Source organism: Hippoglossus hippoglossus, chromosome 20 (assembly GCF_009819705.1).
Source record: "Hippoglossus hippoglossus isolate fHipHip1 chromosome 20, fHipHip1.pri, whole genome shotgun sequence".
Lineage (NCBI taxonomy): Eukaryota > Metazoa > Chordata > Actinopteri > Pleuronectiformes > Pleuronectidae > Hippoglossus > Hippoglossus hippoglossus.
Window position 1 is genome coordinate 14,138,201 of NC_047170.1, and position 27,609 is coordinate 14,165,809.

At 42.3% G+C, this 27,609-nt stretch overlaps 1 protein-coding gene across 2 annotated transcripts; it reads right to left on the reverse strand.

The window, feature by feature from the left end:
- Positions 1-365: 365 nt before the first annotated feature.
- Positions 366-26,197, reverse strand: ube3c (ubiquitin protein ligase E3C). 2 transcript variants are annotated; one of them, XR_004612343.1, is made up of 25 exons: positions 26,042-26,197; positions 25,316-25,426; positions 25,119-25,172; positions 24,415-24,489; positions 23,867-24,013; positions 23,634-23,749; positions 23,356-23,513; positions 22,391-22,544; positions 21,064-21,284; positions 20,720-20,871; positions 20,311-20,498; positions 17,397-17,483; positions 17,115-17,272; positions 16,279-16,505; positions 13,810-13,914; positions 13,296-13,383; positions 11,146-11,243; positions 10,593-10,725; positions 9,110-9,357; positions 6,146-6,358; positions 3,537-3,725; positions 3,377-3,443; positions 3,135-3,265; positions 751-1,551; positions 366-683 (listed from the first exon to the last, which is right to left on the reverse strand). XR_004612343.1 is itself a non-coding variant. In XM_034572626.1 (24 exons), the coding sequence occupies exons 2-24, from the start codon at positions 25,379-25,381 to the stop codon at positions 1,381-1,383; spliced, it is 3,246 nt and encodes a 1,081-aa protein (XP_034428517.1). In that variant the 5' UTR covers positions 25,382-25,426; positions 26,042-26,192; the 3' UTR covers positions 366-1,380. The 2 variants fall into 2 exon arrangements, 1 of the variants encoding a protein (XP_034428517.1); XM_034572626.1 differs by having other exon boundaries at positions 366-1,551; positions 26,042-26,192.
- Positions 26,198-27,609: the final 1,412 nt, after the last annotated feature.

The following is a 27,609-nucleotide window of genomic DNA, read 5'->3' on the forward strand; positions in this document are numbered from 1 at the left end:
CCACTCGGAGCTCCCCGGCCCGGCGGCTGCTCCGGGTTCGGGCTCTGAGTGGAGGAGAGGGGGCAGCAGCAGCGAGGACGGGGGACAGGGAGATGGACTCCATCCAAGGAGCGATGGATACCGAGCTGCATCAGAGGGCAGGTAGATTTATGACAAACGCACACAATCTTAATTTGTGCTCAGCCCGATAATGCAAGGCCAGAATACTTCTGCTCGGTGTTTCTTAACTGGATGTTTCTTTAATTATATGTCAGAGGCCATAAAACTCAGGAGGAGATTTTCCCCACAAAGCACTGTTTTATGTCTCGCTCATTACTGTAAATTACAAGCAACAGGGAGAGAGACTTGTGGGAAGAAACTGCAAAAAAGAAAAAAGTGGGTTTATTCATTTCCATACACTCTTGTTTTTGTTTTTCTTCACCCGGTTAGTACACTGATCAGTTGTGAGTCTTATCGACGTGACGCTGCAGGTTTGCTCCCTAAGAGCAAACTCTCAGGCACCGACCAGGGAGGAGATTGTTCACCTTTAGCGAGCAAGTGTGAAAACACGAAGCCTCCATTCACACACAAAAAGAAAAGAAAAACCAACCTGTACAAATACTGAATAAATGAATAATACAAGAGTCGTTGTAAACATGTACATATTCACAAATCCGTCATCATATAACACTCCCCCCCCTCCCCTCCCCCCCAGTTAGTCCAGCAGTACGAGTCATTTCCACTGATGGCGTGTGCATGGTTATCGGACACGATAGTTACTACTGGTCATAATAATCATATGAGAAATCACAGAAACTGACGCTTTGATGACCTCTATGTGAAAATAAATGATGGCTGTACACAAAAGCTCCTCCGCAGCCCTTGGCTCATCACAAGGTGGCTTCAGCGTCCTCCAGTCTGCCCTTCTGTTCTTATATTGCCTTTTTATTTTATTTTATTTAATATGATGCCACTTAATCTTTGGTGAAAAATAACTGTCCGTTCATGTTAGATTACACAAGAGAGCAGCTGCTACCGTTGGTTTCTTGATTTTATTTCGGCGCATTATATTTCCTGCAAAACTCGACCGTATCACTGAAGTGTTCTGACGAGCGATTAAACATTTAAATTTCTTAAAAGCAACGAGGATTTAAAAAAAAAAAAAAAAGGCTTCCTACCGCGCTTCATCCCTTTCCTTTCAGTCTGTGGGTGATCATCCCCCCCACCCTTTCACTTGGCACACACACACACACACACACAAACACACAGTAAATCAGGCAGGTCAGTGCATCATTTTCTTTCCCTGTTCTCGCTTCTTTCTCTCCGTCCCAAGCCTTTTTCTTCCCATTACTACGACACAGAGTCCATGGATGCAGGGTCGGAGAAGCCGCCGCCCCCCCCTCAGCTCAGCTCGAACCCGGCAGACGACTCGATGGCGTACAGCAGCTTGTTCTTCATCAGGTGCTCGTCGCAGAACTCCGGCAGCTTGAGCAGGTTCATGCAGGTGCTGGCCGTGGGCAGGCGCTCCAGGTCTGTGCCGCCGTGGTGGATGCAGAAGGCCGGGTAGAGCTCCTGTGTGCGTACATACTTTGTTAGCACATGACAAATTGGCAGCGGTTGCAGATTAAAACTCAAGAGACTTTGCTCATCATGAGGTGTTTAAAGACAGAGGGGAAATCGAGGCAGCGCTGATCACCATGTCCAAAGCAATCCCAATTAAGCAATAAATGTCAAATTCCACAAGGGGATAAATGTTAAAAGAGAGACATTAAGCGCTAAGCTAATACAGAGAAAGGATAAATTTGGGAAATCAGATTAGTGCTTGAAAGGCACCGAGCGGGAACCCGGCCCACGGCTTGACCCTTGGATGAGACGCTGGAGGAATGGTCATTTCATGTTGTCTATCTGGCATTTTTTAAATCAAGCCTCCGTATGATGAGGCCACCTCATCTGCAGACTGTGACACTGAGCGTTTCCATCACAAGCCGGGCCGCAGAATTAGCCTCCACCCTGATTTCATCCCGCTATTTAAAGTTAGCGAATACGGCTCAGCGGCCATACTCGCCCGATTAAATGGCTCTTTGGGGGCTTAGCCGTAATGACCCCATTTTTCTGACAATTACCGTATTAAACTATCGTTGCTTATTGAGAAAGTGTCATTACCGCGGCTATCATTCTGGAAAAAAAAGAGAGTTTCAATCATCTTTTTTAAATGGCTTCTCCTGACAGAGCTATTTCTCCTCTAATGAATCCTGGGCCGTTTCACGACAGCTAATTAAGGCTTAGCTGGCTCAGGCTGAGGGCCGGGTCAGGGGCCGCTCCCCCTACGAATTACTGCCCCTTTCCGGCCCTGGAGAAGAGATGGGTGGGAGGAGGGAGCATCCATACGCCGGCCAAAGTCAAATTGATTAAATGTGGAGGGAAGGCAACTATTAAACCCTCAAGAGGAGGGACTGCGAAGGGATTTGAGGAAGAGTTTTGTTCCCTCGCTCTGCTGTCGCACGCATTTAGATTTTCTTAACTAATGACAGTCATAAAACCAATCATATGATAATTACAGCTTCTGGTTAAGATGAAGTAAGACGCATAAAAACACTTTAATGGTCCCGAGCAACACTTTCTGCTTTTTTCTCCCCCTATCTCAAACTACTTAAGTGTCCCACAAATCAAGTCAGTAAGAAAGTCAAATGGTTTCCAATAAGCGAGGAAATCATTTCAGAAAGAGGAGGGAAGCAGTAAAGGCTGAAACAATGCTTAGAAGCATTACATGTTTTCATTTAGCAGGGAATCGCTGCTGTGTCACACAGAGGGCAAAAGTTCAAAGGTTCAACCTGCTACCAAGTTCTGAATGGTAATATTTGTCTAGTCAAGATCTCTGACCAAGCCCACACACACACTAACAGGAAGGTCATGAACTATAAAACAACAGTGGACGTGGAGATAAGGCTTCACCGCACTGGCTCGCTCTTATCGCCGCCTAATTGGAAAATGATCATTTTGAGGGCTGTTATCAGACAAGGTATTTTCATTACAAGCCCATTAAGAGGGAACACTCCCTTCTGTAGGGCTTGGTATACTTGGCGATAATACAGGGAGTACACAGTCTGCAGATTTGAGTAAGATGGAGTGGAAGTTCGAGTCTGGTAAAGCCTCACCTTGAAGCCCAGCAGAGGAGGTCTGGAGCAGCTGGTGACAAACCTGAGCAGCTTGCGCTTTTCGTCGTCTGTGAAGCCGTCGACCACCTCCCAGAAGATCGTGATGACAGGGTGAGTGGGCGAGTACCCGCCTGAAGGAGATGATGATCGACACAATTATATTGTATAACCCACATTCATAAGTATTGTATCTTGAAAGCACCTCACACAAGCGGAGCGTAAAAAATGTAATTCGCTCGTACCCGAGTAGTTTGTGAACTTTTTCAGGTCATCTAGACAAATTGGCACGTGAGCCCCAGATACCAGCACCTGTTAAAAAGCATGAGTACATACATACGTTTTTGTGACCCATGATTGTGCTCTGTGTTAATCAGCAGTTTTATTTGTTCATGTGCGGATTACCTGGATCTCCTGCTGGTCAAACATACGCAGCCACTCCAGGTTGACCACATTGGCCAGGCCCTGTCTGAAGGCGAGGCAGTGAGGCCGGATCTGCTTGTTCAGTCTGTAGTCAGCGACCAAATGGATGTAAGCGATCCGGTTGGCTGTGGTCACAGGAATGTCTTTGCCTCCCAGCTTCAGTTCAACCACCTGGATCCAAAACAGATTTAGTTTTAGTTAAAAATATTTCATGTTTATAGGAGATGTATCACTCCTTCTGTTTCTGAGTAATATTACTGTCAGGCAGCCATATGCATACTTCATTATGCAGATCACTGAGCCTGTCTCTCCTGCCAGATGACCAACAAACAATGTAAGTGCTTTAATTGTGCCAGGTGGATTTAATTCAATCACAGAAAGGTAATTAAATATTTTCCAACAGCACTCTGATTAAAGGTGAGGCTCAATGTGTGTGTGTGTGTGTGTGTGTGTGTGTGTGTGTGTGTGTGTGTGTGTGTGTGTGTGTGTGTGTGTGTGTGTGTGTGTGTTCGTGCGAGTTTAAGTGCATGGCAGTGGTTCTAAATATAGCACGTCCAATGAACATCTGGTCCAATACAATTTGGCCCCAGGTTCTCTTTTCATTAGCTTTAGAGCAGTTAGCACTTGATAGGATGTGCTTATCTCTCTTCATAAAGCCGAGTGTGTGATGACATCATAACAGCCACGGTGGGACAAAATTTAATGTTCATCTTTTTCAGCCGCAGTTCCGTTTGGTGAATGTGATCTTGTGTCGTAAATATTTAATGACTTCATTTTAAAAACAGGGATTCAGTGACTTTAGGTACCATCTTCACTACACTGTTTTTTAAACATTTTGACCACCACTGATAAACCCAACGACAAAAAGTGTAAATCTGTGGGCATCCCATGCGAGTCCTCTGCAGTGGGTGCAGGTTCGGTTCCAACCTGGCCCTTTGCTGCATGTCTTTCCCTCTCACTCTCCCCTTTCCTCCATCAAATAAAAAAAAAAGGTTCAATGCGGAAAAATATAAATATAATAGAGTAAATCTAACATGATTTTTCATTAGGATTTAAAAGCATCAATAAGCAGCATACAGAGGCTAAACATAGCAACATTATGTAATGTGACATGGCGAAAAGCCCTGGGAGATATCTCAACTGGAGGTAGACTCCAGGGGCATCAGCTGCACTATGAGGGGGGGGGCGCTGAGTTTATCCCATGTAGATTTCAATATTCTGCCTAGTTGCTTGTTATTGTATTAATAAACTGATTAATAAAATAAACAAGCCTATTTTGTTCCCTACTTAAGAGAAGAACATCCAATTCATCCAGGCACCGCATAAGATATATGATGACTCCACTTCGGCAGGCTGGACAGTTTACACTACACAATGAATCACATATTGTAAATCTAAAATATTTATTTGTAAGTACTTCTACTTTATGTTACTTCATACTTCCACTTTGATACATTTCAGAGAGAATTATTGTATTTATACTCCATTACATTTATTTGACAGCTTTAGTTCCTTTCAAAAAAGATTTTAAACAACAGATAATATAACTTAAATTACTCGAGGCTAAAGAAAAAACTCAAGCCAGGCACACAAACAAGGTGAGATTCCCAAGTTTTCCCTGAATTCATCCTAACACACACCAAACATGAACAACAGTAGTCACACGCCGAAAAAAACTGACTGACACTCAACAGGATGTTTGTTTAACAACAACACAAACTAGTCAAAAAAGATAATAGACATGAATCAGAAGCTCTCTGACGCAGTCTCAACAAAAACTGATTGATAAGTAAACAAAGGCGTTCAATTGCAACCAGATTGTATTATAATCCACAGTATCCGCTTTTATTTTGTCCATCCCCTAATCGCTGCGTAACCGCGTGAGGCTGCACTGACGAGTGATCATTTTCTGCTTTTTTTTCTCCCCCACGGTGGATTCTGATTATGTGCTAATGTAAGAGAATTACTGTCGTTATCTTGCTTACTTTGGCTATCTCACGAGGGCAAATGCAGGGCAGACTGCTCCCGGGTGTGTGCCTAATCTTTCACAAATTGTTTTCCCTATCGTGTTTGCGATGCCCTATTTGCGACCAGGAAGGCTACATTGTGACTCTGCCATTTCAGGTGTTGTTTGAGAAGAGCTAATAAGACGCGTTAAGGCCCTGAGCAAACAGGGGGTCTGGGCAGAGTGCAGGTCTGGGCCCAGGTGATTCAGTGTGATGACGGCCGCTCGTATTCCGCAGCCTTGAGCATTGGAGGGGACGTGCTTAAGAGCATCTAGTTGCTTCTGTCAGGCGTGTTCTGAGATAATTTCTGGGGGAAAGGCAGGTGGAATGGTCAACAGAGCCGCTGTGTTCCCTGCACTGCAGCGGAGCTTAGGGCAACAGTGGCAACGTGCTTTATCTCTTCCAGAGCTGAAAAGTGGTACATCATGGAGGAAATGAATTATTAACGCCACACGAGAGGAATCAAACATGAGGAAGGAAAGATGGCTGAATGAGACTTACTGACCAGGATAGAGAGATGGAAAAAAAATGAACATGTGGATGAATGAACATACTCCATCCCACCCTGAACCCATCCCTGTTCACCTGAGCCTCTCCCAGATCGTTGTTGACCACGGTGAAGTTGAGGCCCAGCTCCTCCACGTCCCCCTCGTAGCTCTTGAGGAAGAGAAGGTTGCGGTACATCTCTGGGTCCAGCGAGGCCAGGTGGTGGATATCCACATCTGCACTGGTTCCCAGAAGTTTGGAAAGGAAGAAACTGGCAAAGGGCAACTCCACCAGCATGTTCTCGTACAGCGCCTGTGGGTGAGAAATGGATGTCAACGGGAGGACAACAGCAAGAAAAGGGACATCCTGACAAATTCACCTACAGACATCAGTCAGCTGGTATAAATGAGGAAATGCTCTGAACAGGAACTGTTTATTACTTGGGTGTCACTGAATAAAACATGATGATTAGATAAGATTACCCACTGGACCTGCATTAAGTAGTAGGTACATATACAACAAAATCTGATTACAACGGACATTACGCAACATTAGATTGGCCTTCTGCTCTTATATCAAAGAAAGTGATCAAGATATCAAGTGATAAGACAGTAAATCTGGTCACATCACGGTGACATAGAGCAAAACACGGAACACAATCTATCTCAAGCACACAGGCTTCTGTTTCACCCACCTCAAACTTTATAAATGCCAATTCTCACCTTGACCTAAAGTGCCATTAAGAACCACAGCCGGGCAGGTGACTCATAAAACCCAAAGCTAATGTACTGGAATAGTCCGAAAAAGAGCCTGTAGGAGGCATTAAAATATACAGGTCTTTATAAATGATCGCACTAAAAACCCTGACCGCATCAGCTAAATGGATTATAAATCTAGGGGATTTCCATAATGCATGCATCTTAAACACACACACACACATAAATCACGGCTATTTTCTAAACACAGGTTAATTGCACAACTTCAAACATTGTCTATTTTTTATGCAAAATAATCCACTTAGTATTTCTCTTGTGGCCGGAGCTCGTTTCAGACCATATGGGCTGCGTGGCCCCTTGAAACCTATCAATAACACTTGTGCCGGGAAGAGGCAGCAATAAGTATATGGAAAAACCTGTAGCCTTATTTTTTCAATGCCACTTACTTTATTTATGAGTGTTTATTGCCAGAAATTGTGCCAAAATGACTTGGCTGGAAAGAATTAATTATTATGGCCCAGGCCTTTTAATATAAGTGAGTGCAGTGGCAACGCAATTAATACAGATCGCGGCGCCATCAGGTGGAATAAATGCCAGCAACATTGCAGGTGCATTCTGTTAGCTGCCAAATAAATTCCTTAATTTACAGCATTAAGAATCAATAAAATTATAATGCCTTTCAAACACATCTCTATCAATCAGAGGGGCCAACCTCACACACCTCTAAACCGTCAGTTGCTGAAGATTAGTGAGGAGAGACTGTGTAGGAGTGTGGTGTTGAAGAAGGGAGGAGGATGAAACTTTCTTCACCCCTGATAGTTTACAGAGTGGTAAGGCCACTGCTGATGAGGTTGGAGGTTTTGCACCAATGAGAGATGAATGAAGCACAACAGGGACCTCCCATGGGTCATATTACATAATGAGAAATGGGATTTTGACAAATCGACATCAGTAAACACTCCCATCGCAATTAAATTAACTTTTTTGAACTCTAGGCTGAAAGGTTTGAGGCACAAAAGCAAAAGGAACCTGTTTTCATGTTTCCCCATTTGTGGCTTAAATCTTTCAGCTTGCCAGCGGGGTGGACAAGTGAGGAAGAAGGATGATGACTGGCCTCTATTCTGATGTTCAATCCCATTTCAGTGAGTACCCTAGACAAGCCACTCCTGCCTGTAATACATCACCTCCACAACAATGGCACGCCTTGGACATTAATTAACAGTATTAATCTCCTGTGTCCTTTGAGCCGCAACGTGCACTGTGCACATTGCGGCAGCAGTGATGCAATCCCAATCTATATAAACGAGTGCCTTTTACCCAGGCAGTAACGGCACTAAACAAATATCAATACGCCCCTCAAATGGCCACTCAAACGTCCATTTTTATGGAGAAAGAGGAACTTAAGATAGGGTTAATTGAAAGTCAAATTCAAATTAATTTCCCCCCACCTAATTGCCTGAACCATTAGCTATGGAGAGCACAATATTGAGGGGGTGGGGGGGCGGAGCGCTGGGAGCTGCTGATTGATCATTTCTCACTTGCATAGAGCACAGAGAAGAAGTGGACTGAACCATCTCGGGCTCAGCAAGAGAGAAGAGACCTGGATGTTCTGGACTGTAAAACAGATCAAAATGCTATTACCACATGCTTTGAACGCTTATTTATGTCCTGTCTGTGTGGGCCTACTGATTTAGTGCCGGCCAAATGCAATCACTACACAAACAAGAGGTAGGAATCATCGGCTAATGGAAGCCCTAATTGAGAGGCGACCGCTTGTCATGAGGTAATTCTTCTCCAGGTTGAGATGATAGCCCCCCCGCCACCCCTACGAGGAAGGCATCTTGATAAACAATCACTACCACATGCATTAAGGATGATTTAGAAACATTAGGCTCTAATAAATAGTGCCATCGGAAGAAGGACGGGACGGGGAAAACAACGCTGTCAACAGATTACGCATAAAACCAATTAAGAAAACTAAGGCTTGCAGGAGTGCGAGGATCAAGTTGTCACCCCAACCCTAAAATCTTTTTATGAAACAAATGACGGCAATTTCTCTTAAACGCTGTCAGTTTCCAGAGCAAACACAGAAACAACCTCTGAATTTACATCAACAGCGAGGGAAGCGTTGACACCGACTATGACTGTTATTAATTGACGTATTGGTCATTAACTTAAGGCCAACTGTGATTTCATATTACAATTCTCTTTATGTGAAGAGCTTTATTATCTTCCATTATCCCTCCTTGTTTTAAGGGCCATGTTATGTTACTTTGCATTTTATGTGAGGGCATGGAAATATCTCACATCACTATTATTTTTACTAGATTTTACTTTAATATCTCACCTTTCCGAGAATCCTGCCCAAGAAGTAGTAGTGTCGCGTGAAGGAGACTCCCGTCAGCATCTCAGCAGTGGGGCTGGGATACAGCAGGCTGTCGTTGGTCGTCTTGAAGAAACCTTGGTTTGGATTGAAGCCCGACTTGAGGAGTTCGTTGAGGAACTCCCGGAAGATGCCGCCACCGTCGATGCCCGCCTCATCCAGACCGTGAGCATTCAGGAGATGGACTCTGACCCTTTTCTTCAGGTCCGGTTCTAACAGACCAGAGGAGGTTTAAAGAAAAAGGATTTACAATAATATTCATGGTTACAGTAAATTTTGGCCATATTTTCAGTTAATAAATGTAACCAATTGACACCACAAGAGGATTTTTATGTTATGAATACTTTCTGCTAACAATCACACAATGAAGTCTCAGCATTTCTCAGATGTGAAAATTACTGATGATTAGTTATTATATAAAACGACAAAGATTAATTAATATCCGTAATCACAATTTACTGCTCACTATAGAGTAAAGCTGTTGAGTGTATAGTGGAATGAGTGAGCGAACAAGGGAGGGATTTTAGACACCGGACGAAGTTTTGGGGCTTTTTCTTTCTGCTACACGTACAAAGCGCTAGAGATTTGGACGCCATACAATGACTTCAAACTTTCATCTTTCAATTTTCAAAGCAGTAATTGTTAAAGCAGCAGATGAATACTGAAGAAAAACCAGACGTATGCAAAAACAAGTATGCGCTCCATTAGTTTTGAAATTATAGATTATCAAGATTACCAATAAATAAACTTGTCAAGAATGACCTTATTTGTCCTGTAAACAAAGACAAAGCTTAAAAATCCTATGCTCCTTAAATCTACCGTAGCGCATTGTTGTCTGCCCTTACAAACATATTTAGCAAGAAAGCAATTTTTTGACCTTAGAATATTCAAATCAAATTCTATAAGAGGTCATCTTTCAGAATAATTAATGTACAGTGATAAATCAAGGTGGCTATAACTTATAGACACATAAATGATATAGATCATGTCTTCAGCCCAGGTCTCATACTACTCTTTTTAATCAGAGTGGCCCCACTGAAGTGCCCTTTCAAATTCAAACACAAAAGAGGTGACTTAAAATAATTGATTCTGCTTTTTATGTGATCCATTATAATAATCAGAACCACAATTACGCTTTACCGAAATTCAGCACAAGGAGAGAGCGAACCTTCATCTTTAATGCAAACTGGACCCTCGATCCTCAATATTAAGCTTTTATAGACCATAACAAGAGTTTCAGTGACAGTGTCAAACATTTACAGCACCGCACTTCCTCTCCTCTTGTACTTGTCACATTGAAAATGAATGAGGGACCTAATACAACAACTACGGCACATTTTCCAGACAATGCGATGATTAAGTACGTCGGCCTCATGCGTTAAACACAACATAATAATGCAGGCGTAAAATAGTGCTTTTATTCAAACCGCAGCGATGCCAGCCCTACCGTTTTCTGGAGAGAGTTTATCGTAGGCGTCTTCATAGATGTAGTTGCGTCTGATGGTGACATTGATACCATCAGGGAATGGCCCGTCACCCTGAACGTCCCGTTTGTCGGCATAGATTAACCTCTGGAAGATCTAAAAAGACGTAAACCCGGCGGCAGGGTCAGTGAAAAGGTTTAAATGTTCAACAATAGGTTTTAACTGCATTCTATCACTTATACTTTATCACCCTATATTTTAGTTTTTTCAGGGTGAAAAGTCACAGAAAGGAGGAAGGAAATTATATTAAATGCCATAAAAAAGCAGCCGTGTGTAGTTTCAACTCAACATACAAAATGTGGCTTTGGATGGAAAAAATGTACCACATCACTGAACTCAAATTTTTCCCTTCAAAAACATGTTAAATATAATAGAATATAATTTAACAATATAATAATAAACATCAGTGTATAATTTACAGCAACATTATACAAAAAGCAAAAGCACAGTTCTGTTCTAATGTTGCACACAAAATGTTTATTTTTTCTGCGTGACGGTGGGACAATGGTGCAGCACCTTGACTCGCTCCTCGAAGGGAACCACGAAGGGGAGCTCCGTGAGGATGGCCAGGTGTCTCTCTTCGGACACAGACAGCTGTGCGGGCTCCAAGCCGACTGCAGAAAGACAGATAACACACAATACAAGGACGGGTGAGAAATTAAAGTCTCCAGCAATGGGTGACAAGATGTCACTGAGTGGTTTGATGAGTAAGAAAATGAACATGTTAACTTTTCTGTTTTCTGGACAATCAGTCATTCTCTGCTGATATTTTCAACCTGAAACAGTAATTTTAATCAAAAATATAAATTCTGGTTAGTTTTACTATAAACTGCATTTTGCTGGATCTATCAATTAATAACTCCCGTCTCTGATCTTTTTTACTTACACCTCTTTGGGAATGATCCCACAAATCCTGATGGCAGTTGAGTTTATATGAGATTTTTGAAAACATGTTTTAAGTATTTGTTCTCAACCCTTTTATCCAGAACTGAGAGATCCAATCAAAGTGTCTTTTTATAGCTGGCATCCAAACCCTTGTAGCTACTCCAATTCCACTGCACTATAACTTTGTACTTAGAACATTTTTAAAAGACTATCCATGCATTTAGGTCGATGATATTTCCAAGTCAATCTTCAGTTCCCGTCACTGTCCTCTATCAATGCAGCACGGCTGAATTGCAGATCATCTTTTTTTTGCAATTGTCAGCTTGAATTAGATGATTGTTAAACTTTCTGCACAAACTGTGAAAATAAAAGGTTACATTCTTCACAAATATATCAAAGTTAATCATTAAATAACTGGACGATAAACTAATGATAAAAAGGAGAACAATTATTTTGTCTTCTACAGGACTGAATCTGTTCAATTCACAGTCTTGATTAGTTTTAAGTTTAGCTTGTAATTCCCAACATCCAGCGCTCCTCTGTGTATAACACTCATCTGACAGTATCATTACCATTCACGGTGCTTAGTTGAGTAGTTAAGACCCAGTGCACAGCTTACAGCACTGCCATTAAAGACATTTGCCATCCTTCACCCTTTTAATTAACCCAACTGTGAGCTGCACGTCCACATGTTGGGCTAAATCCATTAAGCTGATGTTTGTTTTGTATTAAACTCGGGGTTTAGGTCGTTTAGCCCACGAAGAAAATGCCACAATAGCTAAACCGCTCTTCACCCTCCTCACTTTGCGTCCACCGCAGCTCAATTATTCTGCTCAATTAGTCAATCTGATCTGCATTTTGCCATCAGGTTTCCATCTTTGAGGAGAAATATGGCCGCGGAGTGGTCAATACGTTGCTCGTTCATCAGCCTCGGGCCTGTCCATTTAAGGAAATGAGAAAAGGCCAGACAAACACATGGACCAGATGTGGCTGAGTTCATCAGGTACTTTCACACTAATTGAATTTATCCCATGCAGCCTCTGAGTGGCATTAGGTAGATCATACACACATTGTTATCAGCTTGTTTTCACACCATACTTCACAGAAACCCGGGTGAGCCAGATGAAGCCCTGTCTGCATCACTGTGCTTTCCTCTGAGTGCCTAATTGAGTGAATTAAGAGAAAATGTGGCAATATATCTTTGTTGAAAACAGAGAAGGTTAATGACTTTTTCCGAGGTTTTACTCTGTCCCTGTGAAATGAAAGAAGACTTTACACTAAGAAGCATTTGTTCCAAGCTAAAAAAAAGGTAAACTATCACTTGTAAGGGGGGAATCTATTATATATTTCCTAGTCCTGCACCTTCACCCCCCCCCCAGTATATAGAGAAACTAGTGAGATGATTCCTTGTTTTTCTTCATGCATTTCAATGCACAGCTCTATAGAATAAGAGCAGCAAACAGAGAAGGTGACTTTGGACAGCAATTAGGATGATTTTCTGGGCAATGTGTCAAGCTGACACAAGCATTATACAACTCTAAATTTCCACCCATTGCCAGTAGAGCCGCTCAGTGCTGTGCATTAAGTACAGCAAAGTGAATAACAAGCTGAGAGTCTAGTTGTTCGGGCTGAGGAGAAATAACATTAACAGGCTATTCAAAGACAACTACAGGGCAGGATCACTGTAAGGGTTAATGTTTTCATGGCATAAGGAGACACACTAACATGTACCGCTCTTAATGTTTCGTGACAAATAAAAACATTAACACAGATGACAGTACCATCGAGTGTTGACTGGAGTGGCCCGATGCGACCCATCCGTCTCGTTCTCCAAACGTGTCTTGCAGAGGGGACGTACAGCTGTGTGACCTGGAGGTGCAAAAGACCGGTCAGTTCAACTTGTCAAACCAACCTGGGACTATAGGTAGGGGCCTCAGTTTACATATCATGAACATACTCACACAGGAACTTCAATGAGCAATTAGATTTCTTTCAAATAACTATTGCAATCACAATTTTATAAGCTTAAGTTTCTCAGTCAGCAGGGGCTTCACAGTTGTAATTTTTATTGGTTTTGCATGTTAACGTTGTTTGGCACCATTCTGATACCATCATGATTTTATTAGTTCGGTTTCTCTATGAAATATGTTTGATATTCAGTGCCAATTATTATTATTACTTTAACAAAACTGAGAGCTAATAATTACACACATGTGAGCATCGCTGCTGTTCACAGCCACATGCAACAATGATCTGCCTGGTGAAATCCAAACAGGTGTGACGACAGCAAAGTACCTTATCAGCACGGATGTTGACCTCCGACGAAAGCCAATGACCTGCGGGACAGAAAGGTCGTCTAATGTCGCGAGCTTTCACCATCTTCACCAAGTTAGTGATGACCTGTGTAGTAGATCAAACACACGGACAAGCACAGCCATACACACATTAGCACCTCGAACTCCGTCAATTGTTGCTGCGCTAAATCAAACTCGTTGTTGGACAACAAAACGTACGATTCAAGTACATTTCAGAGGAGAGAACACAAGATTGACAAACAGGTGCCTTGTCTTAGAGAAAAAAAAGCAATTTGAGACTTCAGCCATTAGTGCGCCATTTATGGGGAGTATAAAAGAAAAACGACCTGCTCCGTCCCTCAATGTCCAGCCCTGTTAATTACTAGCGAGGTCTGCTGACATCAGCCACTGGACAGAGAATTCAAAAGACACAGCAGCCGCAGCAGCGGTTCACAGTGCTGCATGTAGAAGCGTGGCTCTCGCCTCGCCTGCAGAAGGTTCATGGTTACAACAATATTTCACCCTGATGTCACTTTGTAATGTTCACAGAGCAATTTCAGGCGACCGCCAACAGAATCTGTTCAGAATCTGTTTTATTCATAAGCCCTGTCTGCTGGGTACAGTTGATGATAAATATACATTTTTCAGAATTAGGATTTCAGTCAGAAGTCCAGGATTGAGACCGAACATTTTAAAGTAATACATTTACTTTGCAAATGTAAAGATTTCAGTCTTATTTGGACTGAACAGGTCTACTGTTGCTGTGACACCCACCATATAACCTCATGAGTGCCAATGCACGACAATTCATTACGTCTGCTCTGCCATAACAGTTACAGCCACTCAATTTCCATATAATCCCCCAGCTAGATTATTTCAATCGAAGTTTTCTTTTCCAAAGCACGCCATTTTCATAGAGTGACAATCAATCTCGGCCAATCACTGGGAGGCAACTGGAGTCCGCAATAATGGCAAGTGCAAAATGCTGTAAAAGACGCGTGGCGATGGGTTTGGAGGAGGCCTACCCCCTGACTCTGGGAATGAATAAGCATTCCTTAATTAGCCCATCGGGTTAAGTGCAAGCCTTAATGGGCCTTTCCCAAACTCCGGCGTGACATCGTTCTCCAAACATGGCCAAGAAGAAAGTTCCATTAGCAATATTAATACAAGCTTAGTTGATCATTTTCATTCAATTAACTTCTTTCAATTAAATAGATAGCTCGACAATGGAGGTGATAAAAGATGGGGAGGGACGGCTGATGACACGAACCAAACATTAGTGTGTTAGGGGTCAGCAGCGTTAAACGGACTGTAAATCCCACCGTTCAATTTGGAAAATGCATTTCCCCTGCTTCTCACTTCTTTAATGGGTCGTTTTAGCTGACAAGAGGCCTTTGAGCAGATCTTTTATGAAAAATACTGACATGCTCTTTGCGTATTAGCCACCTTTTCACACAAACACCAGTGTTCACTTTTAAATCCTTCTGTCAAAGACTAACAGCCAAGAACAGAGTCGCTTAATTACCTTTTCCTTGACAGAGAATGGAGGAGAGGAGAAAGGAGAAATGAAACGCGGGATGTGGAATGAGAAAAAGAGCCGAGGAGAATGAAGTTAATGCTGTCTTCTGCCTCATTTCCTCTGGGTAAATAACCAATGGATGACCTCCATGGCAGCGCTCCACCTTGTCTATGCCTGCTCATGCACACATGCTCGATTTCCATCCAACACAGGGAAGCATTAGGCCACTCTGCTTGACCGCACAGACAGGCTACACAACTATTAAGCCTCATGTTAATGTGCCGCAGATCACGGTTTACGCTCCGAGCAAAGAGGAGTTTGATTTAAAATTCTCCTCCACGATGAAATCCATTCAGAGGTGACACCATCACTGACAGACAAGATGAATGAGCCGCCAATAGCAATGATAAGACATGAGCAATGGTCTATGCTACAGGTGTAATAGATTTACAACAGTCCAATTCTAAAGCCACCATTTGGTTCTTGACACAGTTCTGGAATAATTTTTCACTATGTCGTTTTATTAAGAAAAATACAATTTAATGTCAGTACTGCTTAGTGTCTGAAATTGACATAAATTAACAACACACTGGTTAGCTGGTTAGTTACTTTGAGGTGATTTTCGCATGTTTGTTGTGTGACAGAGTCTGTGTGTACAACATGTGTGAGAGTGTAAACACGGACGTACACAGAGTGGCAGAGCAGTTTCTCGACACCCCTCACTTTATCTCCTGCGCTCTATTTAAAGTCAACAGTGAGAGTGAGAGACACAACAAAGAGAGCAAGAGGACGATAGGCGAAGAGTCCGAGCAACATATTTACGATTTCTGCATTCACATCAGGATTTGAGTGAAGAAAATAAATGTAGTTAAATGCCAGATGTGATATCATTTGACATATATGAATAAAACACATTAAGCTGTAACATGTGAGTAATTTTATATACCCTACCTTGAAGAGCTGCACCCAGCGTTTCTGTTCGGCCAGGATACGCTGCTGAACCTCAGAGTTGGTCTTGACGCCCACGCTGCGGAAGGCCACCATGTACTCCTCTCTGTGCTCCGTTTTGGTCTCAGGGTAGGCCAGCTTGATGATTCCCAGACATGCATCTCTCAGACAGCGAGACAAAGTGACCAGCTCCGTCAGTGTGAAGGGCATCATGGAGGACTGCGTCTGAACTGTTGAGAAGGAGAATGTTTTCACTGTCTTTTACAGATATTGATTTTCACATTCCCATGGCGGCAAGACAAAATTCAACCGATGAAAGCAACGGTCAATAATGAGACATTATATTGCAAAGAAAAGCAAACGTGTCCAAACAATAAACAGGTCCAGGATGAGGTGTTTCCTGAATAGAGTTTGTTTATCACTCATTATTGTCCATTGTGAAGACATTGCAAATGATTTCAGGGTAAATTTGGCTCAAAGTCATTATTAAATATATATAATTTTGATGACATTGAAGAGTCTGCCATTATCTCCTTCTGGGGGTAGAAACAAGATGCAAGAGAAAAGTTGACTGGGAAAATACTTGTCTGCAGCGTATTTTTATGAGTAATAAATACTGCTAAATACTACTAATTATTTTTTAGAATTCTAATTACAAATTACTTATGCATTGCTTTGGCCTTTCAGTCTTTTAAGAGTCTGTAATTAGTGGACCACCCTAGTCGACATCGGACATATAAGATCACAGAAACCACAGACAATTAGTCCAAGAAAGCTTTGAAAGTACATATAACATATGGCACTTATAAGAGACATGAGGCCATTTTTGTGTTTATTACCTTCCAATTCATGCCCGAAAAACTCGCTATCATGCACAGAGATAAGCGAGTGGCTGAAGAGGGAGCTGAAGAGATAGAAGAGGGGAATGATGCGGTTCGAGTCCTCGAATGACATGGGAGAACCTCGTGAGATCAGCTGTAGCAGTGGCACCGTGGAGCTGAGGGGAAACACAGAGAGGACGGGACTAAGTACCAGGCACAAAGTATAGATGCAAGCATAAATATGCTGCATTCATAAGTATCTTCTTTTTTTTTCCAATAATCAAAACAGCATTAGCTCACCCAGTGATCATTTTATTTGTCATGGAGGTGATCAGGTACCAGAGATGCCTCAGGAAACGTGCGTTGAAAGCTAAACTGTACAGAAGTCTGCAGAGAACAAACAGGGAGATGAGACACATTAGAGAGATGAAAGCAGAATGTGTTAAAGAACTATTTCAATCAGATGACACAATCAGTGTGAAGAACAGTAAAATGACTTTCCGCCAATATGTCTGCTATGCTCTGATTGTTAACTTTGCCCCGTTAACCAGAGGACACAAGTTAAAGGAGGGGAAAAAAATAAATGACACCGTTATCCAACATTTTCGTCATAGAATTTTCTTGGCCTTTCTCTCCCCTTTTATACCTTGTGAGGGCCGAAAAGAGATTAAATGAGCCATTAAGCTTTATTTAGGCGAGGCACCTTCCATTAGTAAACTAGTTGCTGGTGAGGGTGCCCAGCTCGGGTCATAAACAGCCCTCTGGCTTCCTGCTGGAGGCCCATTTAACTTAATGGCCAGGGGAGCAAGACAATGGAGGACGGAGGAGGAGGGGAAGCCTGCTCCTCGCTGTGACCCCGCAGCGCCAGCATGCTTCCACACTCAGTGAATTACATGATAACACTGAGGAGGCCCCACATACCTCGCTATAGTCGCGTTGCACTCAACGGGCTGTGGCACCAAGGTGCGAAGATGCTCTTTGTTCAAGTGTGTGTGTGTTTGTGTATACTCCTAAATTGCATGGCTTTTCACACAGAGGGTAAGTACAGGTGACAATAATGTGGTAAGTAAGCTAAAAGGCAAAATAAAGTAGCCCCTGCATATAATAGGCCCTTGTCTGAAGGGTGACAGTACTGACACCTATAAGGATGCTTGCCTTTAATAGGGCAGTGTCATGTATTCATAGTGGAGGAGAGGAGTAGAGGTCAACAGAGGAAAAGTAGGAAAGAGCAGGGAAAAGGGAATTCTGCATTTCCTGAACTTTCTCATCTCAATGTCAACGCTCAAATTCCCATCCCAGCATTCAATCTACAAAAACCCATTCAAAAAATTCCAAAATGGAAATGAGGAGCAGAGTGTCACACGGCCCTCGGTGCGGCTTGAAAAATGGTTTGAGCCGAGCGCGCGCCATCTGTCAGTGCAACAAGGCTCAGGAGAGAAGCGGGGAGTAGTGCAGTGGGCTCATAACAAGTGATGCGGGTGTTTGATTGAAATGGGAAACAAAGCACTAAATGCCAGCTGACATGCTGATTTACGGCCTGAGAGAACCCAAACCCCCATTTCAATCATGGAATGAACCACTAATAAACAAAGTCAAGACATCAAAAGGGGTGGCGCGTGTGCGTGTGCGTGTGTGTGTGAAAAGCAGCTAGATGAATCATGCCTGGATCATTTCATTTCGCAGTAATGAAAGAATCTCTGTTCAGCAGAAAAAACAGGCGTGCTCGGGTCAGATTTGATACCATGATGACTGAACTGATTTTCTGCCTGAATAAAAATGTGTTTTTCTTGTATAAACAACATCAACATCATTATCTCATGGCCAACACACACGGAAAAATCACAGCAAGTCTTCAAAAGTAAATGAAGGACCAAAGCTCATCTGTGCTCACTTTTATCACAGCGAGCTCCGTTAGCGACAGGGTGCTACACCGGGTGAAACCAAACCATCAAAGTGAAATTACACCAAATATCCAAGTCTAAACAATTAAAGTCAAATTACCACACGGCCACTAGAACAAACCTGGGCTGAGAACAATTTGTAAAAACAATTAACACTAAATTTTTGCCCCAAATTATTTTACAGCTTTTTCGATGTCCTCTGAAAAAAAAGGCAGAGAGCAGTTATATGAGAGATTTTACATATTTATTAAAAAAGACAGCTTGCCGGGCCGACTGGACAACTGGCCAGCCCCACTTTCTTTTTTTTTTTTTGCTGTAAGTGCAGTAAATCAAGGCCGGGATGCAATTTGCTCCCCTTAGCCTCTTGTAAAGCTATCCCGTCCACTTCTGCAGTGATTAATCTTTCTCAGTGAGCTAATTATTTTGTACAGATATCCAATAATGATGGAAGACGAAGGGCAGGATTTATGGTAAAAGCGAAAGGAAGGAGGAAGCCGTAAAAAATTAAAGGAAACGATGGGGCGGGGGGGTACGCGGGGATAAACTGAAGTTCGTCTAAATTCTCAAGTCTACGGCACAAAATTACTCGCTGACCATCAGACTCCAGCTCTGTGTGTGTGTCCTGTTTTATCACTTGTCCCTATATGCATGTATTCATGTTGAGGTAAGCTGAACAGATATGTAGTAAAACACAGTTGCTAACATGGTATGAATCTTTATACATACACATCCCCGCCCACACATACAAATCAACTGGCAGCAACGGGCTCCGCTAATAATTAACTAGAGCAGGTTGACCATGCATGAAGCTCAGTCTGGATCACCTCCCGTCAGTCAATGCACCATCCGCCCCACCGCCCCACGCCACCTCTGACATCCTGGCCCTAATGTAATCAACCTGAGAAGGGGTAATTGCCCCCATCCAAGAGTGACAGCTTCCCTGACATCCCTGCTTCCTCTGCCGGTTGTAAATGCCAGTGGGTGCGGACCACAGATAACTGCCTGCCGCATTTCACCGTTATTTACATTACTGCTTACAGCGCAGAAACACATAAAGACACAGTTTTCCACTCAATCAGGTAGGTGTGTAAACAAGCCCGCTGAAAGCAAAGCTGATCTCAACAAGATGTATAAAATGTTATGATATCAAATAAAAAAGAAAAAGACTTTAAATTTACTTTCACATCAGGTTTTTTTCACTGCCTGGTTCACCTTTGTTATGATCTGATGAATATACATTGTTGTATGCATGAAAAAGCAAAGTGTGTCTGAGCTGTTTTAAAAATAAATCAACAGGATTTTTGTATTCATACCTGACTTTTGGCACCATGAGGCGATGCTGCACCATTAGTGTGTGACAGATGGACGCCATCATTGTGAAAACCTCCTCGCTGGCCGAATCCCTCCACACCAGGTTCAGCAGAGCGTTGGTCTGATGCTTGGTGTCCAGCTTGTGGACGCACTCTTCAGTGATCAACTGCACAGATATCCGACTGTCATCCTGAAAGAGAAGGAAACAGGTGTAAGTAGAAAGACTGGAATGATGACAGGAATTAGCCAAGTTTAAAGAGTCGAGTCAAAGCATGTTTAAGTTTATCATGTGGTTAATCAATTCTTATTCCATATTTGTGAAAATACGAAAGCATAACTTCTTTAAAGACCATCATTCTTTTTAGGCCTGTGCACATTCTAGTTGATATCCAATAAGAAAATGCATCATACCTGCATTGATGATGAATGGATGCCAGCGTTATCCTCGTCCTCCGAGTCGCTGCTCACCTCAGGCCTGGTGCTGCCCTCCGACACGGGCAGCAGCGGCAGCAGCGTCTGCAGGGCCCGGAGGTACAGGTGGAGACCCTCCTCTGATAGAGAAGCTGCCAACACACACCCATCTTTATTACTGTACATAATAATCCTATCTTTACCTCTATAAATCAGTCTCACACTGAGTTTATGCCTTAAATGAGTCATATTTATTTCATATGAACACACTGCAATACTGTATATAATATATATAATGATACAAGGAGTGTACAGTACCAACAGTGGAGTGTGTGTGCACCTACCTAAGCAGTTCTCCCCTGCAGAGAGGACAAAGTAAAATATCCACGGTGCCTGGCTCTGTCTTGCTGAGGAGGAGGCGATGGTGGCCTGGAGGGAGCTCAGGAAGGCCTCGAACGGGAATGAGAGACGGAGATCCGATAGCGCCGGGATAAAGAAGTGAAAGATCTGCTCGGTAAACGGTGCCGAGATGAACTCCTTAGTAAAGGCTGAAAATACAAACTGCCTACAAGGCCACAGAGAAGCGAAAAAAATTAGACAGGCGGGCATTGGACCAGTTAACACATTAGATGAATACTGATGTGAACAAAATGCAGTATGTTCAAGGAGAAACTAGCGAGCGGGAGGGGGGGGTGTTCTAACATCACCCTGCTCTTTCTGCTTGGTGAGTACTTCGGTGTTGTCTCTCCAAACAGAGCGGCTTTGTGTGGCTCAGTCACACACATCTGGTGAGTCAAGTCAGATAATTAGCTGTTGGAGTCGGTGTGTACACAAGTTTCTCTCACTCCCGCCTTGCTTTTCTTCAAAGAAGAAAAGGAGTCCTCTTGTTGTGTGTTATTAAGAATGTCTCAAACGGAGGGCAAACAACCTGATATTATGCACTCTGGCGAGCGAGCAAGTCTGGGGGTATTTTATGGCTTGTTGTAAATTGGTCTCTGAAGCAATTACTGCTTCACCACTGACTGGAGGGGACAAAAAACTGCTGTGGTTTGTCCGATCAGTTTAATGGATGATTCCAAAAGAATTCACTAGGGGCAAACACTTTTCCTTCCTGCAAACATTAGGTTATATTTCTCTTCGCCTAAAAAGCAGCTACTTGGGTGGTCTGCAGAAAGCACTAACTTTATAAGTGTCTCAACAGATGAACATACAGGGTGAAGACTTATTTGTGATAATATAATTTGTTGTTAATATGGGAGACTCACCTTCTCCAAAAAAGTCATGCTACAAAGTAAGGATGTAAGAAACTCCAACAAAACGTTCATCATCTATCACAGTTGTTGTTTGTTAGTCCAAGAATCATGCTGAGTAATTTTACCATCAGACAAAAGTCACCACTAGCGGTTTACGTTATCAATCTTTTTACATTTGGGCAATAACCAATAACTTTGTGGACCCACTCCAAGAAGAATTTACAAAATTATTTTTAGAATTTACTGAGTCCTTTTTCTGACCATATAATGCCACTTAAGTCCTTCAGCATATTTTCTCTGAAGCCACTGCTCTTCATGGTCCTGTCTTGCCACTCTGAGTTAAATTCCACTCATATCCAAGCACCAAACTCCATCCACTACTTGTTGTAACAGCCCAGATTTCACACTGATACCGTACCTTGCGCCTATTGTGCAGGAGGAGTAGGTAAAGTGCAGGGGTTTGAGGATGTGCTCCAACAATGTGCTTGCGAGAGGGATAGAGGGAGAGTCGCTGTACTCCAGACTGGAAGGGAGCCTGTGATTCACAAGAATGTACAGCGACCGGTAGTATCCTAAACAAAAGACACAAACGGGTATAAGATTCAAAAAGAAGGGTTAGGCATCCAGATGACTTCAATAAACATCTACCACGTACACACTACAGCATATTTTACATCAATATAAAAAGTAGTAAATGTTTGTGTTTGCAGTAATCAGTCCAGAATTGAAGGAAGATTATTAAGTCAATTGTCTGAACTTTTCTCAGTGTAATTCAACTTTAAAAATAGAGGCAGCTGAAGTATTAAATACACAGAGAGTGGGAAAAGGACAAACGCGCATCGACAAAAAAAGACTACTCTCCTAACCTTCGTAGTTTTAGCTGTAAAAGAGCAGCTAGCTAGTTTTCCTGTCTAATTAGGCTCTAGGACGGGCTCTCTCTGCAGCCGACATAGTGCCAACAATCAAACAAAATGTATTATGTTGACAAGTGTGAATAATCTTGAACAGTACTGTTGAAAATGAGTCATACTTCTGGGAAATTGTAAATACAATGAGATGTACTTGACCAGGCGCCAGTTAGAGCGGGAACTGCCCACGTACAGATTAAGTGTTTAAACACTTCAGATCAAATGATACCACCACAAATTTAACATCGCCATACACCCGCCCGTGTTTGACAGGTACAGTAGGCTTTAAAGTGTTTGTTTATTTCTGTCTGTGTGGTAGCAAACAGTGGAATAAGATAAGTGTCTGCAATAGTGACATTTTGCATCCTCCCAAAAAATGTACAGCAAACTTAACTATTAAATATACACCTGTAATATCAAGGCATCTAAATACACTCATTTAATAATAAGCCAGTGAATTCCTCTGTTAACATACCTTTCTGTACCATATAGTGCAAAATCTGCTCGAGTAATGAAGCTACATAGTTAGGATCTGGAATAGCAGGAAGATAGGTTCTCTCTGAAGAAAATATTTCTAGCATCCGCATGGGAACCGCCACATTTAAACTGTCGTCCTTGCAGTTCTGCAGGAGTCTGGGAGACGAAAAGAGGCATGAGTAACACAGTGAGGATTACTAATAAGTTCCAAACAGCGTGCTGTGTCTTTATGCAGCTTAAAATATCAATTCATAATGAGTTTTTAAAGGACATTACCTGCAGCAGAAGCCTAAGATCGTCTTGATCTGAAACGTACATGTCTGCTTCTGTGGCCCCGCCAACAGCTTCACAAACTGACTGTTGTGTTTCACCAGATTCTGGCATAACCATATCTTTAGAAACAGACAAACGGAGACAAATTTGTATGGTATGCATGTTGGCCTCTAGCTACAGTATAAATGCATCCGTGCAACAATCACTTAAGAATTAAACACATTTTGCAACCTCACCAATCGATGTGCATCCACCCTCTGTCTGTAAAAAAATATGAGTTGTCTTGATAGGAGGCAAAGACCAGGACCGTCCAAGACATGCTGAACACCACCTGCATGCGTCTTACTGACACACTCATCAAACCTGGCCCTCTGGATGGCATACTGGTAGAAAAAGAACACCGGTGAAGTATTGCAACAACTCTGTTTAAGCAGACTTGTTATGAAAAGTGTGCAGTGAAATCAAAACATGGAGACCATTAACTTTATTAACACATAAACAGACACACTTGTTATGTCTGCAAAACCATCACACAGTTAGCTCCATTCATAAGCCACCTGCATGTTATAGGGTTTTACTGACGCACCTTTATCAATCACAGTCATATAGTCAATAAAGAAACCACACCGTAATAAACCTTAACATATTACAACAATGAATTCCTCAGTGAATATATTCATGGCTCCTACACCTACTTTTATTAAATTTTTAAAACGTGGTTTCTGACCCAAGAAAAACAGGAAAGTGATATATGAAAACCTAAAAGGGCGTCTTGCAGACTTACCTGGCGTTTCAAGTCCTGGTATCCACGTATGTAGGACTGAATGATGATAGCATTCTTCAGACGTCTTCTTTCATCCTAACAGATTAAAGAACAGAACTTAGACCTGATGAAATTACTAGACTCTTTTACTCTTATGGGTTATATGCATTTTCTCTTGCAAAGTAGTGCAACATAATTGTGGTAATTCTTCCCCAGACACACAATGGATCTTTCAATGAGCACAGACAAACCCATAGTGACAAAGAGACTTAACCCGACCAGGGTTGTGATCAGATCGAACTTCTCTGCTCTATATCCCAAAAAAATCACGTACGACATTTGTGTTTACAAAGACAAAATTATGTTGTGTTTACCCAGTCTGAGTTTACAGATGTGTGTGACAATGTTTGAGTGTGTGCGTGTTGGCGCGAACAAGCATTAGAGAAAGAGAACGGCGAGAAAAGTCAGGAGGGACTGAATGAATCAATGAGCTGCGTGAAGATCTACTATGAAGAAAGATTTTAACAAAGAAATTTAAGTAGTGTCAATCGTTGGCCACAAACAAAGTCAGCTGAGTAGGCGGTCTGTTAATTGAGGCCCGGGGCAGGTTTGCCTTCACACAGCCTGAAAAATGTGGCCATATACATCTCAGACCACCTCCAGATGGGGTCGGAGCGATCTGATGTCAGGACTTATTTGGGTGCGTGAACTGGGTGTTAGATTACCTCTCTTTTTCTTCTTTCCTCTTGGGTGCGGTGAAGCAGAGATGCTTTCTCCTCCTGGAAAAAACAAAACAAAGAGACTTTATCAGTAACATTATAAACAGACTTTATCATCAATGCTTTATCATCAACGTGAGGAACTGGGATGGAGCTGACGCCTTCCCCTCCATCTCCTCCCTGACAGGTCAAACGACACCTACCTTTTTACTGGCTCCTCCGAGTGACACATTGGGTCTTGTCTTGAAATCTCCCTCAAAGCTGAACATTGTTAGATTCTTCCCATGGACTGACCCAGAGGTCGCAGCTTATTCCTGGAGAGAGAAAGAGAAAGTACGAGATGAACTCGGTGGCGGAGCGAACACACTCCGAACACCAGTGACAACATGAGACAACAATGTCCTGACGACTCGTGACTTAGCTTTAACTTAGGGGCTAACGTGTTCTCCAACTGTTACAGCACGTTGCTACGTTTCCGTTGGTGACTCGTGTAGGGAAATATACAACACATGTCACCTCGATGGGTGTTTATGGAGAAGACGGAAAGGTCGACGTGAGCTACTCCAACGGCTAACAGCTTCTGTTTGGACACAACAATAGTTAGCTAGCCGGTCAACTTAGCTAGCTAATGACTCAGCAGCTGTCAGGTAATAAACTTCGCCGTTTACGCCGCTGGATTCCGGACAACACCGGAAACACCGCATCACACGTTTATTCGTGACAACGTCGCAGCGTCGGCTCACACATGTGTACGTAGCATGATTTTTGTTGACGTTAGCACTCGCAGCTAGCTAGCACAGCAGCGAAGCACTCACACAGGCTGACTTTACGAGAGGGGGGGGGGGGGGTCCTTCTTTCTCTTCCTACTCCGCTCTTATTACAGGAAACTCATCTGAGAGCCGTGAACCAACAACCTGCGAATCGTTTACCTGAGGCAGGTCAATTAGGACAGACACACAACAACTCTGAGGAGCAGCTCAGGTGTTAATCCACTCGTCTTCTTCTTCTCCTCCTCCTCTACAGACATCAACACACAACCGGGAAGAGCCGGAGTCACTGCATCCGCTTCCGGCACAAGCCCGGCCGCTGATTGGACAGGAGTCACGTCAATAATAACGGAATTAAACCCGCCTCTCAACTAGATCCATTGAGAAGCTTCTGTGTGCGCGTGTGCGTGTGTGTGTGACACAAGATATGTGAAATATATTATTATTATTAGTAGTAGTAGTAATAGTAGTAGTAGTATAGTACATTTAAAGGTTAGATATATTCTCTACATCCCTTTTGTCATTTGCTTGTTTCTGTATATATTCATTTGCACTTAGCACATAATCCCACACACACACTACATCAGTGGTGGACAATTTGGTCCACCACTTGGTCCCTTGACAAAAGATGAATATATGAATCTGTAAATATATTAATATAAAAACAGCACATAGCTCCATTCTAATAAATGTGACCTTGTAACGTTCTGTTTACAGATGAACTATTATATGTTTTGTCCTCTTTTCAACATAAACCACATATATTCACATTTATGGGTTCATATATGACTGATGAATGTTAACATACTGTAAACTGCTCACTAATAGATTATGGATTATGTAAATAGAGTATTTTATCATGAACTTAAAGATGCTTTCAAAAAGAGCCATGAAAAGTCACCTTTTGCCTTTGAAACGGCACCAGATCTCCTCAACACACTTGTTTTTTTGGCATTAGCATCTTGGACAACTTGCAACAGTCCCTCTCTGGATTAAGGCTCTTTGAGTCTTTTTTGTCTTCATGTGATTTCCAGACCAACTTGATAATGTGAAGCAGCAGGGCTCCGTGCAGGCCACACCATCTGCTACAGGACTCCTGTTGTGAAGTGTTCAAATGTACAGTATCTCTGAGTTTCACAGGATTTATGGCATCGACCACGTTGTCATTGAACTGTAGTTGTTCGAATCATTACACTTCAAGGGTTTTCCACCCACGTCGGCTCAGAGGCAGAGACTGAGACTTCATGGTTGACCTTGTAAACAGCCACACAGAAAACTCTCATCATGTTCCCTTGACATCTGGAGAATATTGATTCTGGACTTCTTGAAGAAAAATAACTTTTTATCTGAAAAAACGAAATACAATTACAATTGGCTATAGGGACTCTGGTATTTATCCCAATGAAGTGATCACAGGTCAATCAGCAAAAATCACCTGTCCCTGTTGGCCCAAGGCTGAAACCATGAAATCCTCTCCGCACATTCTCTTGCAAGATAATCCACAATTGTGTTTTTACTGATATAATATTGCTGTATATATATTACTTTTCCTCATAACAGACTATAAATGCATAATTACTTAAGATTAGTTGTGGTATTGTGTTGAGGCTGGTATTTGTCATACTGGTGTGATACTATTCTGCATTTTTTACAGACTTTTGCCTTTGCCCTTATGTTATTTCATTTTAATCTGTCTTTATTTTGAAGCATGTAGATTTTATCAGAAAAGT